The sequence below is a fragment of the Scyliorhinus torazame genome, chromosome 10, assembly GCF_047496885.1.
Source record: "Scyliorhinus torazame isolate Kashiwa2021f chromosome 10, sScyTor2.1, whole genome shotgun sequence".
NCBI lineage: Eukaryota > Metazoa > Chordata > Chondrichthyes > Carcharhiniformes > Scyliorhinidae > Scyliorhinus > Scyliorhinus torazame.
Window position 1 is genome coordinate 1,012,038 of NC_092716.1, and position 23,630 is coordinate 1,035,667.

Genomic DNA, 23,630 nt, shown 5'->3' on the forward strand with positions numbered 1-23,630 from the left:
GAGCATCGGGTGTCGCTATATGCGGATGACCTATTGCTGTACGTGGCGGATCCAATGGAGGGGATGGTGGAGGTCATGCAGATTCTAAGGGAGTTTGGGGAGTTTTGGGGCTATAAGCTCAATGTAGGGAAGAGTGAGCTCTTTGTATTACAGGCGGGGGACCAAGAAAGAGGGATAGGGGACCTACCGCTGAGGAGGGCGGAGGGGAGCTTTCGGTATCTGGGGATCCAGATAGCCAGGAGTTGGGGGACCCTACATAAACTGAATCTGACGAGGTTGGTGGAGCAAATGGAGGAGGATTTCAAAAGATGGGACATGTTACCGCTCTCGCTGGCGGGTAGAGTGCAGTCGGTCAAAATGATGGTCCTTCCGAGGTTTCTGTTTGTGTTTCAGTGCCTTCCCATCGTGATCACTAAGGCCTTTTTTAAGAGAGTAGGCAGGAGTATTATGGGGTTTGTGTGGGCGAATAAGACCCCGAGAGTAAGGAGAGGGTTCCTAGAATGCAGTAGGGACCGAGGAGGGTTGGCGCTGCCAAACCTGGGGAGCTACTACTGGGCAGCAAATGTGGCGATGATCCGCAAGTGGGTTATGGAGGGAGAGGGGGTGGCATGGAAGAGGATGGAGATGGCGTCCTGTAAAGGAACGAGCCTGGGGGCGTTGGTGACGGCACCGCTGCCGCTCTCGCCGACAAAGTATACCACGAGCCCGGTGGTGGCGGCAACGCTAAGGATCTGGGGCCCGTGGAGACGGCACCTGGGTGCAATGGGAGCATCGGTGTGGTCCCCGATCAGGGGTAACCACCGGTTTGTCCCGGGGAAGATGGACGGGGGGTTCCAGAGCTGGCATTGGGCGGGGATTGGAAGAATGGGGGACCTGTTCATCGACGGGACGTTTGCGAGCCTAGGGGCACTGGACGAGAAGTTCGAGTTACCCCCGGGAAATGCCTTTAGATATATGCAGGTGAGGGCTTTTGTGAGGCGACAGGTGAGGGAATTCCCGTTGCTCCCGGCACAAGAAGTTCAAGATAGGGTGATCTCGGGTGTATGGGTCGGGGAGGGCAAGGTGTCGGAAATACACCAGGAGTTGAAAGAAGAGGGGGAAGCGCTGGTAGAAGAGTTGAAGGGTAAATGGGAGGAGGAGCTGGGGGAGGAGATCGAGGAAGGTCTGTGCGCTGATGCCCTAGGTAGGGTTAATTCCTCCTCCTCGTGTGCCAGGCTCAGCCTGATACAATTTAAGGTGGTCCACAGAGCGCACTTGACGGGGGCGAGGTTGAGTAGGTTCTTTGGGGTAGAGGACAGATGTGGAAGGTGCTCAGGGAGCCCGGCGAACCATGTCCATATGTTTTGGTCATGCCCGGCACTGGAGGGGTTCTGGAGAGGAGTGGCGGGAGCAATATCTCAGGTGGTGAAAGTCCGGGTCAAGCCAAGCTGGGGGCTAGCAATATTTGGAGTAGTGGACGAACCGGGAGTGCAGGAGGCGAAAGAGGCCGGTATTCTGGCCTTTGCGTCCCTAGTAACCCGGCGAAGGATCTTGCTAATGTGGAAGGAGGCGAAGCCCCCCAGCCTGGAGGCCTGGATAAATGATATGGCTGGGTTCATAAAGTTGGAGAGGATTAAGTTCGCCTTGAAAGGGTCTGCGCAGGGGTTCTACAGGCGGTGGCAACCGTTCCTAGATCTCGCGGAGCGTTAGAGGAAGGTCGGTCAGCAGCAGCAGCAACCTGGGGGGGGGGGGGGGGGGGGTGTCCTGGGAGCTGGGAGGGGGGGGGGGAGGGAAAGGGGGGACTGCCTGGGAGGGTGGATGAGCAAGAGATAACATGAAGGGTTGGGGAAACTGGCACGTACGGGTGAGGGCCAGTGTACAAAGCTGTGTAAATATATCATTTCGCCATGTATATATCTTGCTCTGCGCGATTTCTCGTTTTTTTTTGTTACGGTGGGGGGGGGGGGGGGGGGGGGGGGGTTTATTGTTTGTAAGGGAGAAAAATTGTGTCAAAAAACTTTAATAAATATATATTTTTAAAAAAACTTTCCCGGAGAAAATTAAAATGTCAGCAGAAGCAGAATTCCAAGGGGGGGGCGGATTGTTGATTGTTTGGTTGGGGTGTGTGAAGATTGGGCTGGGGGGGGAATGTTTATTTTACCATGTTGATGTCATTGTTTTAAAAATTTTCAAATACCTCAATAAAATATTACATTAAAAAAATTGCTGCAGTGTTAATGCACATCTCAGCAGCTTGTCAAGACTCTTTGAACAACCCCTCTACCTGTACCACCTGTGGGCAAGACACACGGGAACACCACCACCTGCAAGTTCCTCTCCAAGTCAAACATCATCCTGAACTGGAACTATAATTCACATGCATTGGGTCAAGATCCTGGAGCACCTTCCTAACTGCACCGTGGGTATACCTACACCACATGGATGCAGTGGTTGAAAGGGAGGCTCAGCACTATCTCAGCAAGGGCAACTCGGAATGGGCAATAAAACTGGCCTTTCCGGCAATGCTCAGATCCTTTGAACAAATAAAAAGTATTTCTGGGCCTCCTGTTACGAGCTTTTCACCATTCAAATACTGGCATAGGATCGGAATCAGAGAAGGGTGGCCCTGGGCTTGGGCAGTAGCTGAGTGCAGGGAAGTTACATATTCCAACTCCTCGACAGAAACCTGCACATTGTAACCACAAGTTGGTGTAAGCCCTGATAATCAATCCCCACTCACCCAATGCTCTTGTACTTCGCATTAGCACCTCCCCCATCTTCATCCGTGTCTCCACACACCGTGTTTTCCCAGCTCCTTGTGATGAAGTCTGATATTCGTCCAGTAGCTGAGGCAGAATCTGGGCTGGATATACGTCCGACAGCACTGACAGACCTGTGCATAGAAGACATTGGCGTAAAGCTGTCACTGGTGTAGTAATTCAGAGGCTCCGGATAATGCTCTGGGAAAAGGGGTTCTAATCCCATCACAGCAGCTGGTGGAATTTGAATTAAATTCATAAAATCTGGAATTGAAATCTAGTCGCAGCAACGGTGACCATGAAAGTATTATTGCTGTTGTAAAAACCCATCCAGTTCACTGAGTGTCCATCAGTGAAGGAAATCTGCCATCCTCACCTGGTTTGGTCTACATGTGATTCACAGTAATGTGGTTGACTCATGGCCCAGCAAGCTACTGAGTTAAAGGGCAATTAGAAATGGGCAGTAAATAGTGGCCCTGCTAGTAACACCCACATCACATAGAAACCTAGAAAATAGGAGCAGGAGGAGGCCATTCAGCCCTTTAAGCCTGCTCCACCATGACTGATCATCCAACTCAGTAACCTGTCCCCACTTTCCCCTGTCCTTTGATCCCTTTAGCTCCAACAGCTATATCTAACTCCTTGAAAATCATAAAGAATAAATGAAAAAAACATAATTTTGACGACTTAAAACCTTTATTTCACATTTGTTCGGCTTATACATTAAGCTTCGGTCTGGCGAAAAAACTCTTCAAGCCAGTTGTGAGACTGAACAAAGGTTTGATGAGGAAAGGTTCTGTCTCCTTGCTTCTTGGAGCTGGGCACAAATGCTGTTCAAAGAGTGTAAAGGGAGCTTTACTCTGTATTTAACCCTGTGCTGTACCTGTCCTGGGAGTGTTTGATGGGGACAGTGTGGAGGGAGCTTTACTCTGTATCTAACCCCGTGCTGTACCTGTCCTGGGAGTGTTAAATGGGGACAATGTAGAGGGAGCTTTACTCTGTATCTAACCCCGTGCTGTACCTGTCCTGGGAGTGTTTGATGGGGACAGTGTAGAGGGAGCTTTACTCTGCATCTAACCCCGTGCTGTACCTGGCCTGGGAGTGTTTGATGGGGACAGTGTAGAGGGAGCTTTACTCTGTATCTAACCTGTGCTGTCCCTGTCCTGGGAGTGTTTGATGGGGACAGTGTAGAGGGAGCTTTACTCTGTATCTCACCCCGTGCTGTACCTGTCCTGCGAGTGTTTGATGGGGACAGTGTAAAGGGAGCTTTACTCTGTATCTAACCCGTGCTGTACCTGTCCTGGGAGTGTTTGATGGGGACAGTGTAGAGGGAGCTTTACTCTGTATCTAACCCCGTGCTGTACCTGTCCTGGGAGTGTTTGATGGGGACAGTGTAGAGGGAGCTTTACTCTGTATCTAACCCTGTGCTGTACCTGTCCTGGGAGTGTTTGATGGGGACAGTGTAGAGGGAGCTTTACTCTGTATCTAACCCCGTGCTGTACCAGTCCTGGGAGTGTTTGATGAGGACAGTGTAGAGGGAGTTTTACTCTGTATCTAACCCCGTGCTGTACCTGTCCTGGGAGTGTTTGATGGGGACAGTGTAGAGGGAGCTTTACTCTGTATCTAACCCTGTGCTGTACCTGTCCTTTGATGGGATTGTGCACCAGGAGCTTCACACCACGCTGTTGCTGATGGGATGTTGATACTCAGTTGTTGAAATGGAAGGTGTTTTATTCTAGAACTTGATAAGCACAAGATTCAGAAAAATAAATGGAAAATATATATACTCATTGAACTGATATTACACAACAGAAGTGACCTCAATAATGATAATGAGCTATCGGATCAAAGCAGATTCTTAATGGATTTGTTTAATTAGTTACAATGAAAAGTAAGTGATGGGGTCTGGAAAAACAAAGATAAATAGCAGCTGCTGTTGATCGATGGAAGCCCGGATTGAATAATTGGGTCGGTACTATATTACTCAATGTCAGAGATGGATTTGAGTATGAGAGGTTGCGAGTTTTAAAAGACGTTGGGTTGGGGATGGAGGAACAACAACAATGATTCTGAAAGGAAGGGGGGGGGGGGGGCAGTAACTGTGGGCAGGAAGGCAACTTGGGGGTTCAGCAGTTTAGTAGGAATGGGGGTTCAGAGCAGGACATGGGTCTGTTGGCCAAGCTGAGTTTCAAGAGGGTGTAATGGGAGACCAGAAAAACTCGAGAGAGTTTACACACCTGGCTCTCCCTGAATGCTGTGTTGAAATCAAACACTCGCTGCTCCCTCTCCTACTAGAAAGGTGTTCCAAACTCTACCCTCTTTTATCTGTAGAAATGTTTCTTAATTTTACTCTTGACAACAACAATCTTTATTAATGTCACAAGTAGGCTGACATTAACACTGCAATGAAGTTTGAGTGGCATGGTGGTGCAGTGGTTAGCACTGCTGCCTACGGCGCTGAGGACCCAGGTTCGAATCGCGGCCCTGGGTGACTGACTGTGTGGACTTTGCACATTCACCCCATGTCTGCGTGGGTTTCACCCCCACAACCCAAAGATGCACGGGGCAGCACGGTAGCCTTATGGATAGCACAATTGCTTCACAGCTCCAGGGTCCCAGGTTCGATTCTGGCTTGGGTCACTGTCTGTGCGGAGTCTGCACATCCTCCCCGTGTCTGCGTGGGTTTCCTCCGGGTGCTCCGGTTTCCTCCCACAGTCCAAAGATGTGCAGGTTAGGTGGATTGGCCATGATAAATTGCCCTTAGTGTCCAAAATTGCCCTTAGTGTTGGGTGGGGTTACTGGGTTATGGGGATAGGGTGGCGGTGTTGACCTTGGGTAGGGTGCTCTTTCCAAGAGCAAGTGCAGACTCGATGGGCCGAATGGCCTCCTTCTGCACTGTAAATTCTATGATAATCTATGATGTGCAAGGTTGGTGGATTGGCCAAACTAAATTGCCCCTTAACTGAAAAAAAATAATTAGGTACTCTAAATTTTTTTTTTTTTAAACTGCAATGAAGTTACTGTGCAAAGCCCCTAGTCGCCACATTCCGGCGCCTGTTCGGGTACACTGAGGGAGAATTCAGAATGTCCAATTCACCTAACAAGCACGTCTTTCGGGACTTCTGGGAGGAAACCGGAAGCAGCCGGAGGAAACCCATGCAGACACGGGGGAGAACGTGCAGACGCCGCACAGACAGTGACCCAAGCCAGGATTCGAACCCGGGTCCCTGATGCTGTGAAAAAGCAGTGCTGACCACTGTGCTGCCGTGTTGAAGGATTCAACGCCAACTTTTATACTATGCTCGCTAGCACGAGACTCCACAAGCAGCAGAAATAGTTTCTCACGATTGTCATGTCCATTACTGGCATGAAAATATTACAATCTTTAAAGCTATATTGTTAAAAGTGGACACCAAAAGTGGTTTACGGTGGCTGTAAAGTATCGTATGACTTGGCAGGATCCTACTCCAGATAGTCCCAAAACTCAAATTCATAATTAAATCATGGACAATCACAGCCACTTGTGAAATTCACACATCCATTTGTTTTGTTTAAAAAAAATTAAAAAAATTTTATTAAAGGTTTTCATAAAATATCAATAACAAAATGAAAAAGGAACCCAACAGGGTTCAGTACAAAGCACAGTCCAGAAAAGCAACCCTCCATACCCCCCTCCCCCCTGTACATAAATAATAAATTAACATTAACACCCCGACTTAATACAACAAGTATATACACCCCCTCAGGCCCTCCAGTGTAAATAACAGAAATAAAAAATAAAGTGACCCCCCCACCCCCCTCGAGTTGCTGCTGCCATTGACCAATGTCTAGCGTTCTGCCAGGAAGTCTAAGAACGGTTGCCACTGCCTAAAGAACCCTTTTACCGACCCTCTCAAGGCGAATTTCACCCTCTCCAACTTAATAAACCCTGCCATATCGCTGATCCAGGATTCCACGCTTGGGGGCCTCGCATCCTTCCACTGAAGGAGAATCGTTCCCCGGGCTACCAGGGACGCAAAGGCCAGAATTCCGGCCTCTTTCGCCGCCTGCACCCCCGGCTCCTCTGCCACCCCAAATATTGCGAGCCCCCAGCCCGGTTTGACCCTGGATCCTACGACCCTCGACACCGTCCTCGCTACGCCCTTCCAAAATTCCTCCAGCGTTGGGCATGCCCAGAACATATGGGTGTGATTTGCTGGGCTCCCTGAGTACCTAACACACCTGTCCTCACCCCCAAAAAACTGTGCAGCACCTTAAACTGTATGAGGCTGAGCCTCGCGCACGATGAGGAAGAGTTCACCCTCCCCAGGGCATCTGCCCACATCCCTTCCTCAATTTCCTCTCCCAACTCCTCCTCCCACTTACCTTTTACCTCCACCACCGAGGCCTCCTCCTCCTCCTGCATCACCTGGTAAGTTTCCGAGATCTTCCCCACACCCCCCAAGAGCACCCTGTCCTGTACGGTGTGTGGCCGTAGCCGCGGGAATTCTGCCACCTGCCGTCTGGCAAACGCCCTTACCTATAAGTACCTGAAGGTGTTCCCCGGGGGGAGCCCGCACTTCTCCTCCAGCTCACCCAGGCTCGCGAACTTCCCGTCCACAAACAGGTCCCCCAACTTTCGTATCCCTGCCCTGTGCCACCCCGCAAACCCTCCACCTGTTCTTCCTGGGGTGAACCGGTGGTTCCCCCGCAATGGGGTCCACGCCGAGGCCACAACTTCCCCCCTGTCCCGCCTCCACTGCCCCCAAACTTTGAGGGCAGCCACCACCACCGGGCTCGTGGTATACCTCCTTGGAGGGAGCGGCAGCGGCGCTGTTGCCAGCGCCTCCAGACTCTTCCATGCAGCCCCCTCCCCCTCCATCACCCACTTGCGCACCATCGTCACATTGGCGGCCCAGTAGTATCCACAGAGGTTGGGCAGCGCCAGTCCCCCCCTATCTCTACTCCGCTCCAGGAACACCCTTCTCACCCTCAGAGTCCCTCGCGCCCACACAAATCCCATTATACTCCTGTTAACCCGCCTGAAAAAAGCCTTCGGGATAAACACGGGGAGGCACTGGAACAGGAACAAAAAAACTTGGGAGCACCGTCATTTTGATTGACTGCACCCTACCCGCCAAGGACAGCGGCAACGCGTCCCATCTCTTGGAACTCCTCCTCCATTTGCTCCACCAGCCTTGTAAAATTAAGCCTATGCAGAGCCCCCCAGCTCCTGGCCACCTGGACTCCCAAATACCTGAAGCTCCTCTCCGCCGTTTTTAGTGGGAGCTCGCCAATCCCCCTCTCCTGGTCCCCTGGATGAACTACGAACAGCTCGCTCTTCCCCATGTTGAGCTTGTACCCCGAATTCCTTAAGAATCCTCATTACCTCCGGCATTCCTCCCACCGGGTCCGCCACATACAGCAGCAGGTCGTCCGCATAAAGTGACACCCTATGCTCCTTCCCACCCCGCACCAACCCCCTCCAGTTCCTTGACTCCCTCAGTGCCATAGCCAGGGGTTCAATCGCCAGTGCGAAGAGCAGGGGGGGGACAAGGGACATCCCTGTCTTGTCCCTCGGTGCAACCGAAAGTACTCGGATCTCCTCCTGTTTGTGGCCACACTCGCCATCTGGACCTCATGCAACAGCCTAACCCACCTGACAAACCCCTTCCCAAACCCGAACCTCTTCAGCACCTCCCACAGGTACCCCCACTCTACCCTATCGAAGGCTTTCTCAGCGTCCATCGCCACCACTATCTCCGCCTCCCCCTCCCTCGCCGGTATCACGATAACGTTCAAAAGCCTCCGCACATTCGGGTTCAACTGTCTCCCCTTCACAAACCCCGTCTGGTCTTCATGGATGATCTGCGGCACACAATCCTCAATCCTCAAGGCTAAGACTTTCGCCAGCACCTTGGCATCTACATTTAGCAAGGAAATCGGTCTGCAAGACCCACATTGCAGGGGATCCTTGTCCCGCTTCAGGATCAAGGAGATCAGTGCCCGGGACATCGTCGGGGGCAAAGCCCCCCCCTCCCTTGCCTCATTAAAGGTCCTGACTAACAGCGGGCCCAACAGGTCCATATATTTTTTATAGAATTCGAACGGGAAACCGTCCGGCCCCGGTGCCTTCCCCGCCTGCATGCTTCCTATCCCTTTGATCAGCTCCTCCAGCACAATCGGGGCCCCCAATCCCGCCACCAGTCCCTCTTCCACCTTTGGAAACCTCACTTGGTCCAGAAAGCGGCCCATCCCTCCCTCCTCCCGTGGGGGCTCGGATCGGTACAATTCCTCGTAAAAGTCCCTGAAGACCCCATTGATGCCAACCCCACTCCGCACCACACTCCCTCCCCTGTCCTTAACTCCCACGATCTCCGTAGCTGCGTCCCGCTTCCGAAGCTGATGCGGCAGCATCCGACTTGCCTTTTCCCCATACTCGTAAATCGCACCCTGGGCCTTCCTCCACTGCACCTCCGCCTTCCTGGTGGTCACCAGGTCGAATTCGGCCTAGAGGCTACGCCTCTTCCTCAACAATCCTTCCTCGGGCTCCTCCGCATATCTCCTGTCTACCCTCACCATCTCCCCCACCAGCCTCTCCCTCTCCCCCCGCTCCTTGTGGGCCCTAATGGAGATCAGCTCTCTCCTCACCACCGCCTTCAGTGCCTCCCATACCATCCCCACTCGGACCTCCCCGTTGTCGTTGGTCTCCAAGTACCTCTCTATACTTCCTCGGACCCGCTCGCTCACCTCCTCGTCCGCCAACAGCCCCACCTCCAAGCGCCACAGTGGGCGCTGGTCCCTCTCCTCCCCATCTCCAAGTACACCCAATGCGGGGCGTGGTCCGAAATGGCTATTGCCGAATACTCAGTATCCTCTACTCTCGCTATCAGCGCCCTACTCAAAATGAAAAAGTCGAATCGGGAATAGGCCTTATGGACATGTGAGAAGAATGAAAATTCCCTAGCCCCCGGCCTTGCAAATCTCCAAGGGCCCACCCCTCCCATCTGGTCCATAAACCCCCTCAGCACTCTAGCCGCCGCCGGCTTCCTACCCGTCCTAGACCTGGAGCGATCCAGTGCCGGATACAGCACCGTGTTAAAGTCTCCCCCCATTATCAGGCCCCCCACTTCCAAGTATGGGATCCAACCCAACATGCGCCGCATAAAACCCGCATCGTCCCAGTTCGGGGCATACACATTGACCAGTACCACCCTCTCTCCCTGCAACTTACCACTTACCATTATGTACCTACCGCCATTATCTGCCACAATGCTCGACACCTCGAATAACACCTTCTTTCCCACCAAGATCGCCACCCCTCGATTTTTGGCATCAAGCCCCGAGTGAAACACCTGACCTACCCACCCTTTCCTCAATCTTACCTGGTCTGCCACCTTCAGGTGTCTCCTGAAGCGTAACCACATCCGCCTTGAGCCCCTTTAGGTGCGCGAACACGCGGGCCCGCTTAACCGGCCCATTCAGCCCCCTTACGTTCCAGGTTATCAGCCGGATCAGGGGGCTACCTGTCCCCCTCACCCGCCGACTAGCCATGACCCCTCCTCGGCCAGCCACGCGCCCGCACCCGGCCCGTTCCCCACAGCAGCATACCCCCGTCTCGACCCACCCCCAACTCGCTCCAGCTCCTCCTTGACCATAGCAGCAACAACTCGATTCCCCCGCACCCAAACCCCCCCCCCCCCCCCCCCCACTAGGACCCATCCTAGCTGATTTACTCCCCCCATTGCACTTCCGCAAGTCAGCTGACTCCTGCTGACCCTGGCCACTCCCGCCTCTCCTTTGACTCCTCCCATTGTGTGGCACACCCTCCTCTCCCGTCCCCATCCATAGGCTCTCCCCCTCCCCCTTCCGTTCTAAGCACGGGAAACAACCCTCGCCTCCCCGCACCGGCCCCGCCCCCTCCAGTCTTCAGCGCGTGAAAAAGCCCGCGCTTTCCACCTACCAGGCCCCGCCACCTCTGACGCAGCTCCTTTTACAGGCCCGGTCCCCTCACCCTCGACTCGGGCCTCCCCCGCGGGGCCCCATCTCACCTCCAAGAGCCCCCCCGACCAACCCAACCAAAACAGTGCCCAACCCGCCCCAGCCACCCTCACCGACCCGAAAGAGAAAAACACAGAGAAAAAGAAACCCGGAGCAATACAAAGGCCCCCCCTCGAAACAAAAATAAACATAGCATATCAGCTGCAGTCCCAATCGCCCGTCCCGACCCTCAATCTGTGTCTAACTTCTCGGCCTGAACAAAGGCTCATGCCTCCTCCGGAGACTCAAAATAATGGTCGGTCCTTGTAGGTAACCCACAGTCGCGCCGGCTGCAGCATGCCAAACTTCACCCCCTTCCTGTGCAGCACCGCCTTCGCTCGATTGTACCGGGCCCTCCTCTTCGCCACCTCCGCACTCCAGTCCTGGTATATCCGAACCTCCGCGTTCTCCCACCTGCTGCTCCTCCCCTTCTTGGCCCACCTGAGCACACACTCCCGATCGACGAACCGATGGAACCGCACCAGCACCGCCCACGGAGGCTCGTTAGCCTTGGGCCTCCTCGCCAGCTCCAGGGGCCCCTGGAAGGATCCCGCTCCTATCAGCGAGTTCAACATGGTGACCACATAGGCCCCCACGTCCGGCCCCTCCAGCCCCTCCGGGAGGCCCAGAATCCGCAGATTCTTCCGCCTCGACCGATTCTCCATCTCCTCAAACCGCTCCTGACATTTCTTGTGGAGCGCCTTGTGCGCCTCCACCTTTACCGCCAGGCCTAAGATCTCGTCCTCATTGTCAGATATCTTTTGTTGAGCCTCTCGGATCGCCACCCCCTGGGCCGTCTGTGTCTCCAGCAGCTTATCAATAGAAGCCTTCATCGGCTCTAGCAGGTCCGTTTTAATCTCTCTGAAGCAGCGCTGGATACCCTCCTGATGCTCTTCCGCCCACTGCATCCACTGCCTGGTCTCCACCCGCCGCCATTTTGTCGTTCTTCCCTCGCACCTTCTTCGGGTCCACCACCACCTTTTCTGTCGCTCCGCTCCTAGTTGAAGCCATATACTGACGGGGAGCTCTTATAGACTCTTTCCCACAACGGGAAATGTCGAAAAAGTGCCGTTGGGGGCCCTGAAAAGAGCCCAAAAGTCTGTTTTTGCGGGAGCCGCCGAATGTGCGACTTAGCTCAGCATAGTCGCAACCGGAAGTCCCCACATCCCTTTGTTAACCATGTACAGATAACAGAAAGGATCATGGATAATAAAGGCATCAAAACTCAGTGGTACAGGCGGAGTATGAAATGGTTCTCACTGAGCTTTCTTTGTAATGGCTCCTCACCCTAAACGCAAAGACCTTGGCTGTGTGAAACTCACAGGGTATGAAAAGTCATGACATCAGGTGTTACTGGTCTACACACGTTATTTTGAAAAGGACTTTGAGAAGTCACAGGTCACATGGATGAGGCTGCCATGTTTGCTAGCTGCTTTTAAAACATAACAGCAGACGCTGTTCTGAGACAGATACCTTCAGAAACACCATTTCAGCCATTAAACCAGCTGAAAGGCAGATGCACTGCCAAGGTAATATACAGCTATACCTTGAAAACAAGAGAAGGAATCTCCCCGCAACCTATCCCACTTCAAGTTCACCCGAGTGCCTTCTGGCAACTGAACTTCAAGCAGGCTCGAAGCTTACTGAGAATTCTCAGCTTTTACAAGACCTCGAGTCCAGCCAGTGCAACAATTCATCCAAGAAATTACATGCCTTCCATGAGAGAGAGAAATAATTCCAGATGGTAATCATATTTTTATCTTCATCTGTAATTTCATATTTGTGAATGTGATAAGTGTAAGACACACATTTAAACATCTGAGGAAAGTGTGCGGTAATAAAAAATATAGTTTAAAGTCACAAAGATTCACTGCAGGAATTCATTTAAATTGGGACAATTCATTCTGAAACACACGTTTAAACTCATTAATCACAGACAACAATAAAATATAAATTATGTCTGCGACCTAACCTGCTCCCTTTAATATCTTCAAAAAATTGATCAAACCATCCCTTAAAGTTTTACAGGAAATGCAACTCCTACACCCTAATATTTTAACTCTGGGGGTTCAGCTCTTATTCAGGCAAACCTGTGCTGCACTCCCTCCAAGCACAATACATCCTTCCGAACAAAGAACAAAGAAAAGTATAGCACAGGAACAGGCCCATCGGCCCTCCAAGCCTGTGCCGACCATGCTGCCTGTCGAAACTTTTTATTTTTTATAAATTTAGAGTACCCAATTAATGTTTTCCAATTAAGGGGCAATTTAGCGTGGCCAATCCACCTACCCTGCACATCTTTGGGTTGTGGGGGCAAAACACACGCAAACACGGGGAGAACGTGCAAACTCCACACGGATAGTGACCCAGAGCCGGGATCGAACCTGGGACCTCGGCGCCGTGAGGCACAGGGCTAACCCACTGCGCCACCGTGTTGCCCTGCCCGTATAAACTACAATCTTCTACACTTCCTGGGTCCACATCCCTCTATTCCCATCCTAATCATGTATTTGTCAAGATGCCCCTTAAATGGCACTATCGTCCCTGCTTCCACCGCTTCCTCCGGCAGCGAGTTCCAGGCACCCACTACCCTCTGTGTAAAAAACTTGCCTCGTACATCTCCTCTAAACCTTGCCCCTCGCACCTTAAACCTATGCCCCCTAGTAATTTACCCCTCTACCCTGGGAAAAAGCCTCTGACTATCCACTCTGTCTATGCCCCTCATAATTTTGTAGACCTCTATCAGGTCGCCCCTCAACCTCCATCGTTCCAGTGAGAACCGAGTTTATTCAACCGCTCCTCATAGCTAATGCCCTCCATACCAGGCAACATCCTGGTAAATCTCTTCTGCACCCTCTCTAAAGCCTCCACATCCTTCTGGTAGTGTGGCGACCAGAATTGAACACTTTACTCCAAGTGTGGCCGAACTAAGGTTCTATACAGCTGCAACATGACTTGCCAATTCTTATACTCAATGCCCCGGCCAATGGAAGCAAGCATGCTGTATGCCTTCTTGACTACCTTCTCCACCTGTGTTGCCCTTTTCAGTGACCTGTGGACCTGTACACCTAGATCTCTCTGCTTTTCAATACTCTTGAGGGTTCTACCATTCGCTGTATATTCCCTACCTGCATTAGAACTTCCAAAATGCATTACCTTACATTTGTCTGGATTAAACTCCATCTGCCATCTCACCGCCCAAGTCTCCAAACAATCTAAATCCTACTGTATCCTCTGATAGCCCTCATCACTATCCGCAATTCCACCAACCTTTGTGTCATCTGCAAACTTACTAATTAGACCAGTTACATTTTCCTCCAAATCATTTACATATACTACGAACAGTAAAGGTCCCAGCACTGATCCCTGCGGAACACCACTAGTCACAGCCCTCCAATTAGAAAAGCACCCTTCCATTGCTATTCTCTGCCTTCTATGACCTAGCCAGTTCTATATCCATCTTGCCAGCTCACCCCGATCCCGTGTGACTTCACCTTTTGTACCAGTCTACCATGAGCGACCTTGTCAAAAGCCTTACTGAAGTCCATATAGACAACATCCACTGCCCTACCTGCATCAATCATTTTTGTGACCTCGTCGAAAAACTATCAAATTAGTGAGACACGACCTCCCCTTCACAAAACCATGCTGCCTCTCGCTAATACGTCCATTTGCTTCCCAATGGGGGTAGATCCTGTCTCGAAGAATTCTCTCCAGTAATTTCCCTACCACTGAAGTAAGGCTCACCGGCCTGTAGTTCCCTGGATTATCCTTGCTATGCTTCTTAAACAAAGGAACAACATTGGCTATTCTCCAGTTCTCCGGGACATCACCAGAAGACAGTGAGGATCCAAAGATTTCTGTCAAGGCTTCAAGCAATTTCCTCTCTAGCCTCCTTCAGTATTCTGGGGTAGATCCCATCAGACCCTGGGGACTTATCTACTTTAATATTTTTCAAGACGCCCAACACCTTGTCTTTTTGGATCTCAATGTGACCCAGGTTATTTACACACCCTTCTCCAGACTCAACATCTACCAATTCCTTCCCTTTGGTGAATACTGATGCAAAGTATTCATTTAGTACCTCGCCCATTTCCTCTGGCTCCACACATAGATTCCCTTGCCTACCCTTTCCCTGGCTACCCTCTTGCTTTTTATGTACGTGTAGAAAGCCTTGGGATTTTCCTTAACCCTATTTGCCAATGGCTTTTCGTGACCCCTTCTAGCCCTCCTGACTCCTTGCTTAAGTTCCTTTCTACTTTCCTTATATTCCACACAGGCTTCGTCTGTTCACAGCCTTCTAGCCCTGACAAATGCCTCCTTTTTCTTTTTGGCGAGGCCTACAATATCTCTCGTTATCCAAGGTTCCCGAAATTTGCCGTATTTATCCTTCTTCCGCACAGGAACATGCCGGTCCTGAATTCCTATCAACTGACATTTGAAAGCCTCCCACATGTCAGATGTTGATTTATGCTCTAACATCCGCCCCCAATCTAGGTTCTTCAGATCCCGCCTAATATTGTTATAATTAGCCTTCCCCCAATTTAGCACATTCTCCCTAGGACCACTCTTATCCTTATCCATCAGCACTTTAAAACTTACTGAATTGTGGTCACTGTTCCCGAAATGCTCCCCTACTGAAACGTCTACCACCTGGCCGGGCTCATTCACCAATACCAGGTCCAGCACAGCCCCTTCCCTAGTTGGACTATCTACATATTGTTTTAAGAAGCCCTCCTGGTATGTCAGGAATAAGCGAATGACCAGGGAAAGAGTAGGACCAGTCAAGGACAGGGATGGGAAATTGTGTGTGGAGTCTGAAGAGATAGGCGAGATACTAAATGAATATTTTTCGTCAGTATTCACTCAGGAAAAAGATAATGTTGTGGAGGAGAATGCTGAGCCCCAGGCTAATAGAATAGATGGCATTGAGGTACGTAGGGAAGAGGTGTTGGCAATTCTGGACAGGCTGAAAATAGATAAGTCCCCGGGACCTGATGGGATTTATCCTAGGATTCTCTGGGAGGCCAGGGAAGAGATTGCTGGACCTTTGGCTTTGATTTTTATGTCATCATTGGCTACAGGAATAGTGCCAGAGGACTGGAGGACAGCAAATGTGGTCCCTTTGTTCAAAAAGGGGAGCAGAGACAACCCCGGCAACTATAGACCGGTGAGCCTCACGTCTGTAGTGAACATAGAACATAGACCATAGAACAATACAGCGCAGTACAGGTCCTTCGGCCCACAATGTTGCACCGAAACAAAAGCCATCTAACCGACACTATGCCATTATCATCCATATGTTCATCCAATAAACTTTTAAATGCCCTCAATGTTGGCGAGTTCACTACTGTAGCAGGTAGGGCATTCCACGGCCTCACTACTCTTTGCGTAAAGAACCTACCTCTGACCTCTGTCCTATATCTATTACCCCTCAGTTTAAAGTTATGTCCCCTCGTGCCAGCCATATCCATCCGCGGGAGAAGGCTCTCACTGTCCACCCTATCCAACCCCCTGATCATTTTGTATGCCTCTATTAAGTCTCCTCTTAACCTTCTTCTCTCCAACGAAAACAACCTCAAGTCCGTCAGCCTTTCCTCATAAGATTTTCCCTCCATACCAGGCAACATCCTGGTAAATCTCCTCTGCACCCGCTCCAAAGCCTCCACGTCCTTCCTATAATGCGGTGACCAGAACTGTACGCAATACTCCAAATGCGGCCGTACCAGAGTTCTGTGCAGCTGCAACATGACCTCCCGACTCCGGAACTCAATCCCTCTACCAATAAAGGCCAACACTCCATAGGCCTTCTTCACAACCCTATCAACCTGGGTGGCAACTTTCAGGGATCTATGTACATGGACACCTAGATCCCTCTGCTCATCCACACTTTCAAGAACTTTACCATTAGCCAAATATTCCGCATTCCTGTTATTCCTTCCAAAGTGAATCACCTCACACTTCTCTACATTAAACTCCATTTGCCACCTCTCAGCCCAGCTCTGCAGCTTATCTATATCCCTCTGTAACCTGCTACATCCTTCCACACTATCGACAACACCACCGACTTTAGTATCGTCTGCAAATTTACTCACCCACCCTTCTGCGCCTTCCTCTAGGTCATTGATAAAAATGACAAACAGCAACGGCCCCAGAACAGATCCTTGTGGTACTCCACTTGTGACTGTACTCCATTCTGAACATTTCCCATCAACCACCACCCTCTGTCTTCTTTCAGCTAGCCAATTTCTGATCCACATCTCTAAATCACCCTCAATCCCCAGCCTCCGTATTTTTTGCAATAGCCTACCGTGGGGAACCTTATCAAACGCTTTGCTGAAATCCATATACACCACATCAACTGCTCTACCCTCGTCTACCTGTTCAGTCACCTTCTCAAAGAACTCAATAAGGTTTGTGAGGCATGACCTACCCTTCACAAAGCCATGCTGACTATCCCTGATCATATTATTCCTATCTAGATGATTATAAATCTTGTCTCTTATAATCCCCTCCAAGACTTTACCCACTACAGACGTGAGGCTCACCGGTCTATAGTTGCCGGGGTTGTCTCTGCTCCCCTTTTTGAACAAAGGGACCACATTTGCTGTCCTCCAGTCCTCTGGCACTATTCCTGTAGCCAATGATGACATAAAAATCAAAGCCAAAGGTCCAGCAATCTCTTCCCTGGCCTCCCATAGAATCCTAGGATAAATCCCATCAGGTCCCGGGGACTTATCTATTTTCAGCCTGTCCAGAATTGCCAACACCTCTTCCCTACGTACCTCAATGCCATCTATTCTATTAGCCTGGGGCTCAGCATTCTCCTCCACAACATTATCTTTTTCCTGAGTGAATACTGACGAAAAATATTCATTTAGTATCTCGCCTATCTCTTCAGACTCCACACACAATTTCCCATCCCTGTCCTTGACTGGTCCTACTCTTTCCCTAGTCATTCGCTTATTCCTGACATACCTATAGAAAGCTTTTGGGTTTTCCTTGATCCTTCCTGCCAAATACTTCTCATGTCCCCTCCTTGCTCGTCTTAGCTCTCTCTTTAGATCCTTCCTCGCTACCTTGTAACTATCCATCGCCCCAACTGAAACTTCACACTTCATCTTCACATAGGCCTCCTTCTTCCTCTCAACAAGAGATTCCACTTCCTTGGTAAACCACGGTTCCCTCGCTCGACGCCTTCCTCCCTGTCTGACCGGTACATACTTATCAAGAACACGCAGTAGCTGATCCTTGAACAAGCCCCACTTATCCAGTGTGCCCAACACTTGCAGCCTACTTCTCCACCTTATCCCCCCCAAGTCACGTCTAATGGCATCATAATTGCCCTTCCCCCAGCTATAACTCTTGCCCTGCGGTGTATACTTATACTTTCCATCATTAACGTAAAAGTCACCGAATTGTGGTCACTGTCATCAAAGTGCTCTCCTACCTCCAAATCCAACACCTGGCCTGGTTCATTACCCAAAACCAAATCCAACGTGGCCTCGCCTCTTGTTGGCCTGTCAACATATTGTTTCAGGAAACCCTCCTGCACACACTGTACAAAAAACGACCCATCTATTGTACTCGAACTATATCTTTTCCAGTCAATATTTGGGAAGTTAAAGTCTCCCATAATAACTACCCTGTTACTTTCGCTCATATCCAGAATCATCTTCGCCATCCTTTCCTCTACATCCCTAGAACTATTAGGAGGCCTATAAAAAACTCCCAACAGGGTGACCTCTCCTTTCCTGTTTCTAACTTCAGCCAATACTACCTCGGAAGAAGAGTCCCCATCTAGCATCCTCTCCGCCACCGTAATACTGCTCTTGACTAGCAGCGCCACACCTCCCCCTCTTTTGCCTCCTTCTCTGAGCTTACTAAAACACCTAAACCCCGGAACCTGCAACATCCATTCCTGTCCCTGCTCTATCCATGTCTCCGAAATGGCCACAACATCGAAGTCCCAGGTACCAACCCACGCTGCCAGTTCCCCTACCTTGTTTCGTATACTCCTGGCATTGAAGTAGACACACTTCAAACCACCTACCTGAACGCTGGCCCCCTCCTGCGACGTCAAATCTGTGCTCCTGACCTCTATACTCTCATTCTCCCTTACCCTAAAACTACAATCCAGGTTCCCATGCCCCTGCTGCATTAGTTTAAACCCCCCCAAAGAGCACTAACAAATCTCCCCCCCAGGATATTTGTGCCCCTCAGGTTCAGATGTAGACCATCCTGTCTGTAGAGGTCCCACCTTCCCCAGAAAGAGCCCCAGTTATCCAAAAATCTGAATCCCTCCCGCCTGCACCATCCCTGTAGCCACGTGTTTAAATGCTCTCTCTCCCTATTCCTCATCTCACTATCACGTGGCACGGGCAACAACCCAGAGATAACAACTCTGTTTGTTCTAGTTCTGAGCTTCCATCCTACATCCCTGAAAGCCTGCCTGACATCCTTGTCCCCTTTCCTACCTATGTCGTAAAGTGGGTAAAGTCTTGGAGGGGATTATAAGAGACAAGAGTTATAATCATCTAGATAGGAATAATATGATCAGGGATAGTCAGCATGGCTTTGTGAAGGGTAGGTCATGCCTCACAAACCTTATTGAGTTCTTTGAGAAGGTGACTGAACAGGTAGACGAGGGTAGAGCAGTTGATGTGGTGTATATGGATTTCAGCAAAGCGTTTGATAAGGTTCCCCACGGTAGGCTATTGCAAAAAATACGGAGGCTGGGGATTGAGGGTGATTTAGAGATGTGGATCAGAAATTGGCTAGCTGAAAGAAGACAGAGGGTGGTGGTTGATGGGAAATGTTCAGAATGGAGTACAGTCACAAGTGGAGTACCACAAGGATCTGTTCTGGGGCCGTTGCTGTTTGTCATTTTTATCAATGACCTAGAGGAAGGCGCAGAAGGGTGGGTGAGTAAATTTGCAGACGATACTAAAGTCGGTGGTGTTGTCGATAGTGTGGAAGGATGTAGCAGGTTACAGAGGGATATAGATAAGCTGCAGAGCTGGGCTGAGAGGTGGCAAATGGAGTTTAATGTAGAGAAGTGTGAGGTGATTCACTTTGGAAGGAATAACAGGAATGCGGAATATTTGGCTAATGGTAAAGTTCTTGAAAGTGTGGATGAGCAGAGGGATCTAGGTGTCCATGTACATAGATCCCTGAAAGTTGCCACCCAGGTTGATAGGGTTGTGAAGAAGGCCTATGGAGTGTTGGCCTTTATTGGTAGAGGGATTGAGTTCCGGAGTCGGGAGGTCATGTTGCAGCTGTACAGAACTCTGGTACGGCCGCATTTGGAGTATTGCGTACAGTTCTGGTCACCGCATTATAGGAAGGACGTGGAGGCTTTGGAGCGGGTGCAGAGGGGATTTACCAGGATGTTGCCTGGTATGGAGGGAAAATCTTATGAGGAAAGGCTGATGGACTTGAGGTTGTTTTCGTTGGAGAGAAGAAGGTTAAGAGGAGACTTAATAGAGGCATACAAAATGATCAGGGGGTTGGATAGGGTGGACAGTGAGAGCCTTCTCCCGCGGATGGATATGGCTGGCACGAGGGGACATAACTTTAAACTGAGGGGTAATAGATATAGGACAGAGGTCAGAGGTAGGTTCTTTACGCAACGAGTAGTGAGGCCGTGGAATGCCCTACCTGCTACAGTAGTGAACTCACCAACATTGAGGGCATTTAAAAGTTTATTGCATAAACATATGGATGATAATGGCATAGTGTAGGTTAGATGGCTTTTGTTTTGGTGCAACATCGTGGGCCGAAGGGCCTGTACTGCGCTGTATTGTTCTATGTTCTAACTCCCGAATATCCCAAAGAGAGTCCCATCAACGCAGCAATCTATCCCATCAAGCAGAATTTACATCTCGTGCAAATAAAAACCATTCTGCTGCCATAGGTTTTATTACTAATCGACTTATATCTGTGCGCTCTGCTTCTTGGTCCTTTCACCAATAAGAATAGCTTTTTCTTTTTTTTTTTTTAGAAAATATTTTATTAAGGCATTTATAATTTTAACAGCTTTCAACATGAAATGTCAACAAAAACAAAAACACAACAATATAACCAACAAAATCCCGCCGAGCACAAACCTCAGCCAACATGGCTTACGCAAACAGTGCCACTTTCCCCAGCTACCCCTCCATTGGTTCTCCTGTCCTTACTCGTTTCTCTCATGCCTCTCCTATAACCCCGGGGACGCAGTCTTCGCTCCTTGTGGCCAGGATCTTCGCCAATAGTTTGGCAGCCACATTTGACAGGGAGGTCGGCCTGTACGACCCACAGTTCTCCGGGTCCTTATCCCGCTTTAAAATGAGGGAGATGGGACACCTGTGACCACGCCGGAACTCCAACCCTCCCAGAAACTTCTCATCCCCTCCTCCCCGGCTGTGGGTTCCGACTCGTACAATTAGCTGTAAAACTCCCTAAACATCCCATTCATCTGTCGGGTCCAAGGCCATGTTCCCTCCTGTGTCCTTCACTTTCGCAATCTCTCTCGCTGCCTCCTGCTTCCTCAACTGGTGCACTAACATCCTGCTCACTTTCTCCCCATACTGATACACCACTCCTCTCACCCTTCGCAACTGCCCTACCGCCTGAACCGTGGATAACAGCCTGAATTCCATTTGCAGCCTCTGGCATTCCTTTAATAGCCCTTCCTCCAGGGTCTCAGCATTTCTCCTGCCCACCTGCAGGATTTCCTCCGCGAGCCTTTCTATCCCCACCCGCTCCACCTTCTCCCTGTGTGACCGAATTGTGATAAACTCTCCCCTGACCACTGCTTTCAGTGCCTCCCATACCTTTCCTGCCGAAATCTCAACATACCCCGGGTGGCCTTCCTCACTCGTTCACACACCTCCTCCTCCGCTAACACTCCCACATCCAGTCTCCATTGCAGGCGCTGCCCCCCCACCCCCCCCACCCCACCCCCCTGCTCACTCGTAAATCCACCCAGTGCGGGGCATGGTCCAACACCACTATTGCCGAATACTCAACATCTACCACCCCTGCCAACAGTGTCTTCTGCAATACAAAGAAATCTTAGGCACATGGGAATAAAATGAAAATTCTTTCGCCCTCGGCCTCCTAAATCTCCACAGCTGAACCCCTGAAGCTTCTTAGCTGTAGCCGACACCCTCCCCGATCTCGACCGGCCCAGTCTTGGATCCAGGACCGTATTAAAGTCCCCCCCCCCTCATCAACCGATGAGAGTCCAGGTCAGGAATCCTCCCCAGCACCCGACTCATAAATTTCACATCGCCTCAGTTCTCTTCTTCAAGGAAGAGAGTCCCAACTTCTCCAAGCATAACTGAAGTTTCTAATCCTTGGAATTCTATCTGACCTATCTGTTCCAAAACTTTGATCAAATCATCCTTTAAACATTCCATATTCCCGGGAATAAAACTCTGTATAATCTCCCCATATAATTTATCCCTAGGAGTCCAGTTTATCTGAAATAAGTGAGGTCTGTTAAGGCTACTTTTCTGCCTTAAATTTGCAGTTGCAATACAAAGAACAAAGACCAAAACAGCACAGGAACAGGTCCTTCGGCCCTCCAAGCCTGCGTCGACCATGGTACCTGCCTTAGATACAGCAGAGGGCAGTAGAGCAGAGCTGCTGATTGGCTGTTGCGGGGGAAATTTGCATACCTCCGCTGTGGTCACCCTGACTTGAAGGTGTACCTGAGCAAGAGACCCTAGCTGTTCAAGTGAAGACAAGCATCCAGCAGAGTGGAGCTGCTGATTGGCTGTTGCGGGGGAAATTTGCATACCTCCGTTGTGGTCACCCTAACTTGAAGGTGGTTTGTGGAGGAGCTGTTGTCAAGTACACTTAAACCCGAAACACTTCTTCAGTGTTTCCCTCCCTACCCCCTCCTCTAAGCAAAAAAACCCAACCGCTGTGAAGATCAAGAGGAAGGCTCGAGGGCAGGTAGAAGTAGAAAGAAGTTGAACCGAGACATCACAGGCTGCAGCTAAGGGATTGGCTGGTGACTGGTAAGTAGTTTTTATTTTATTTTCCCTCAGGTGTTATTGTGCGGGGCGCAGAGGATGCTGAGTGAGTGCTTGCTGAGAAGGGGAGTGAATAACAGGTAAGCTCTTTCTTTTTTTAATCTAGAGGGGATGGCAGGGTAGGTCATGTTCCTCCTGCAGAATGTTTGAGGTGAGAGACGCCGTCAGTGTCCCTGCTGATTTCATCTGTGGGAAGTGCACCCATCTCCAGCTCCTCAGATACCGCGTTAGGGAACTGGAGCTGGAGCTGGATGAACTTCGGATCATTCGGGAGGCAGAGGTGGTCATAGATAGAAGCTTTAGGGATGTAGTTACTCCGAAGAATAAAGATAGATGGGTGACGGTGAGAGGGGCTGGGAGGAAGCAGTCAGTATAGGGATCCCCTGTGGTCGTTCCCCTTATTAACAAGTATACCGCTTTGGATACTGTTGGGGGGGGGGGGACTTACCAGGGGTAAGCCATGGGGTACAGGTCTCTGGCACAACAGTCTGTCCCTGTTGCTCAGAAGGGAAGGGGGAGAGGAGTAGAGCATTAGTCATTGGAGACTCCATAGTTAGGGGGATAGATAGGAGATTCTGTGGGAATGAGAGAGACTCGCGGTTGGTGTGTTGCCTCCCAGGTGCCAGGGAGCGTGATGTCTCGGATCGTGTTTTCGGGATCCTTAAGGGGGAGGGGGCGCAGCCCCAAGTCATGGTCCACATAGGTACCAACGACATACGTAGGAAAAGGGTTAGGGATGTAAGGCAGGAATTCAGGGAGCTAGGGTGGAAATCTAGGACAAACAGAGTTATTCTCTCTGGGTTGCTACCCGTGCCACGTGATAGCGAGACGAGGAATAGGGAGAGAG

At 50.4% G+C, this 23,630-nt stretch overlaps 1 protein-coding gene across 1 annotated transcript in view; it reads right to left on the bottom strand.

The window, feature by feature from the left end:
• The window catches only part of tango6 (transport and golgi organization 6 homolog (Drosophila)), a 301,792-nt gene that overhangs the window by 95,932 nt on the left and 182,230 nt on the right, over positions 1–23,630 (bottom strand). The window contains exon 22 of the mRNA XM_072466775.1: positions 2,720–2,872. Coding sequence (XP_072322876.1) covers positions 2,720–2,872 — 153 coding nt within the window. The remainder of the gene's footprint in view (positions 1–2,719; positions 2,873–23,630) is intronic.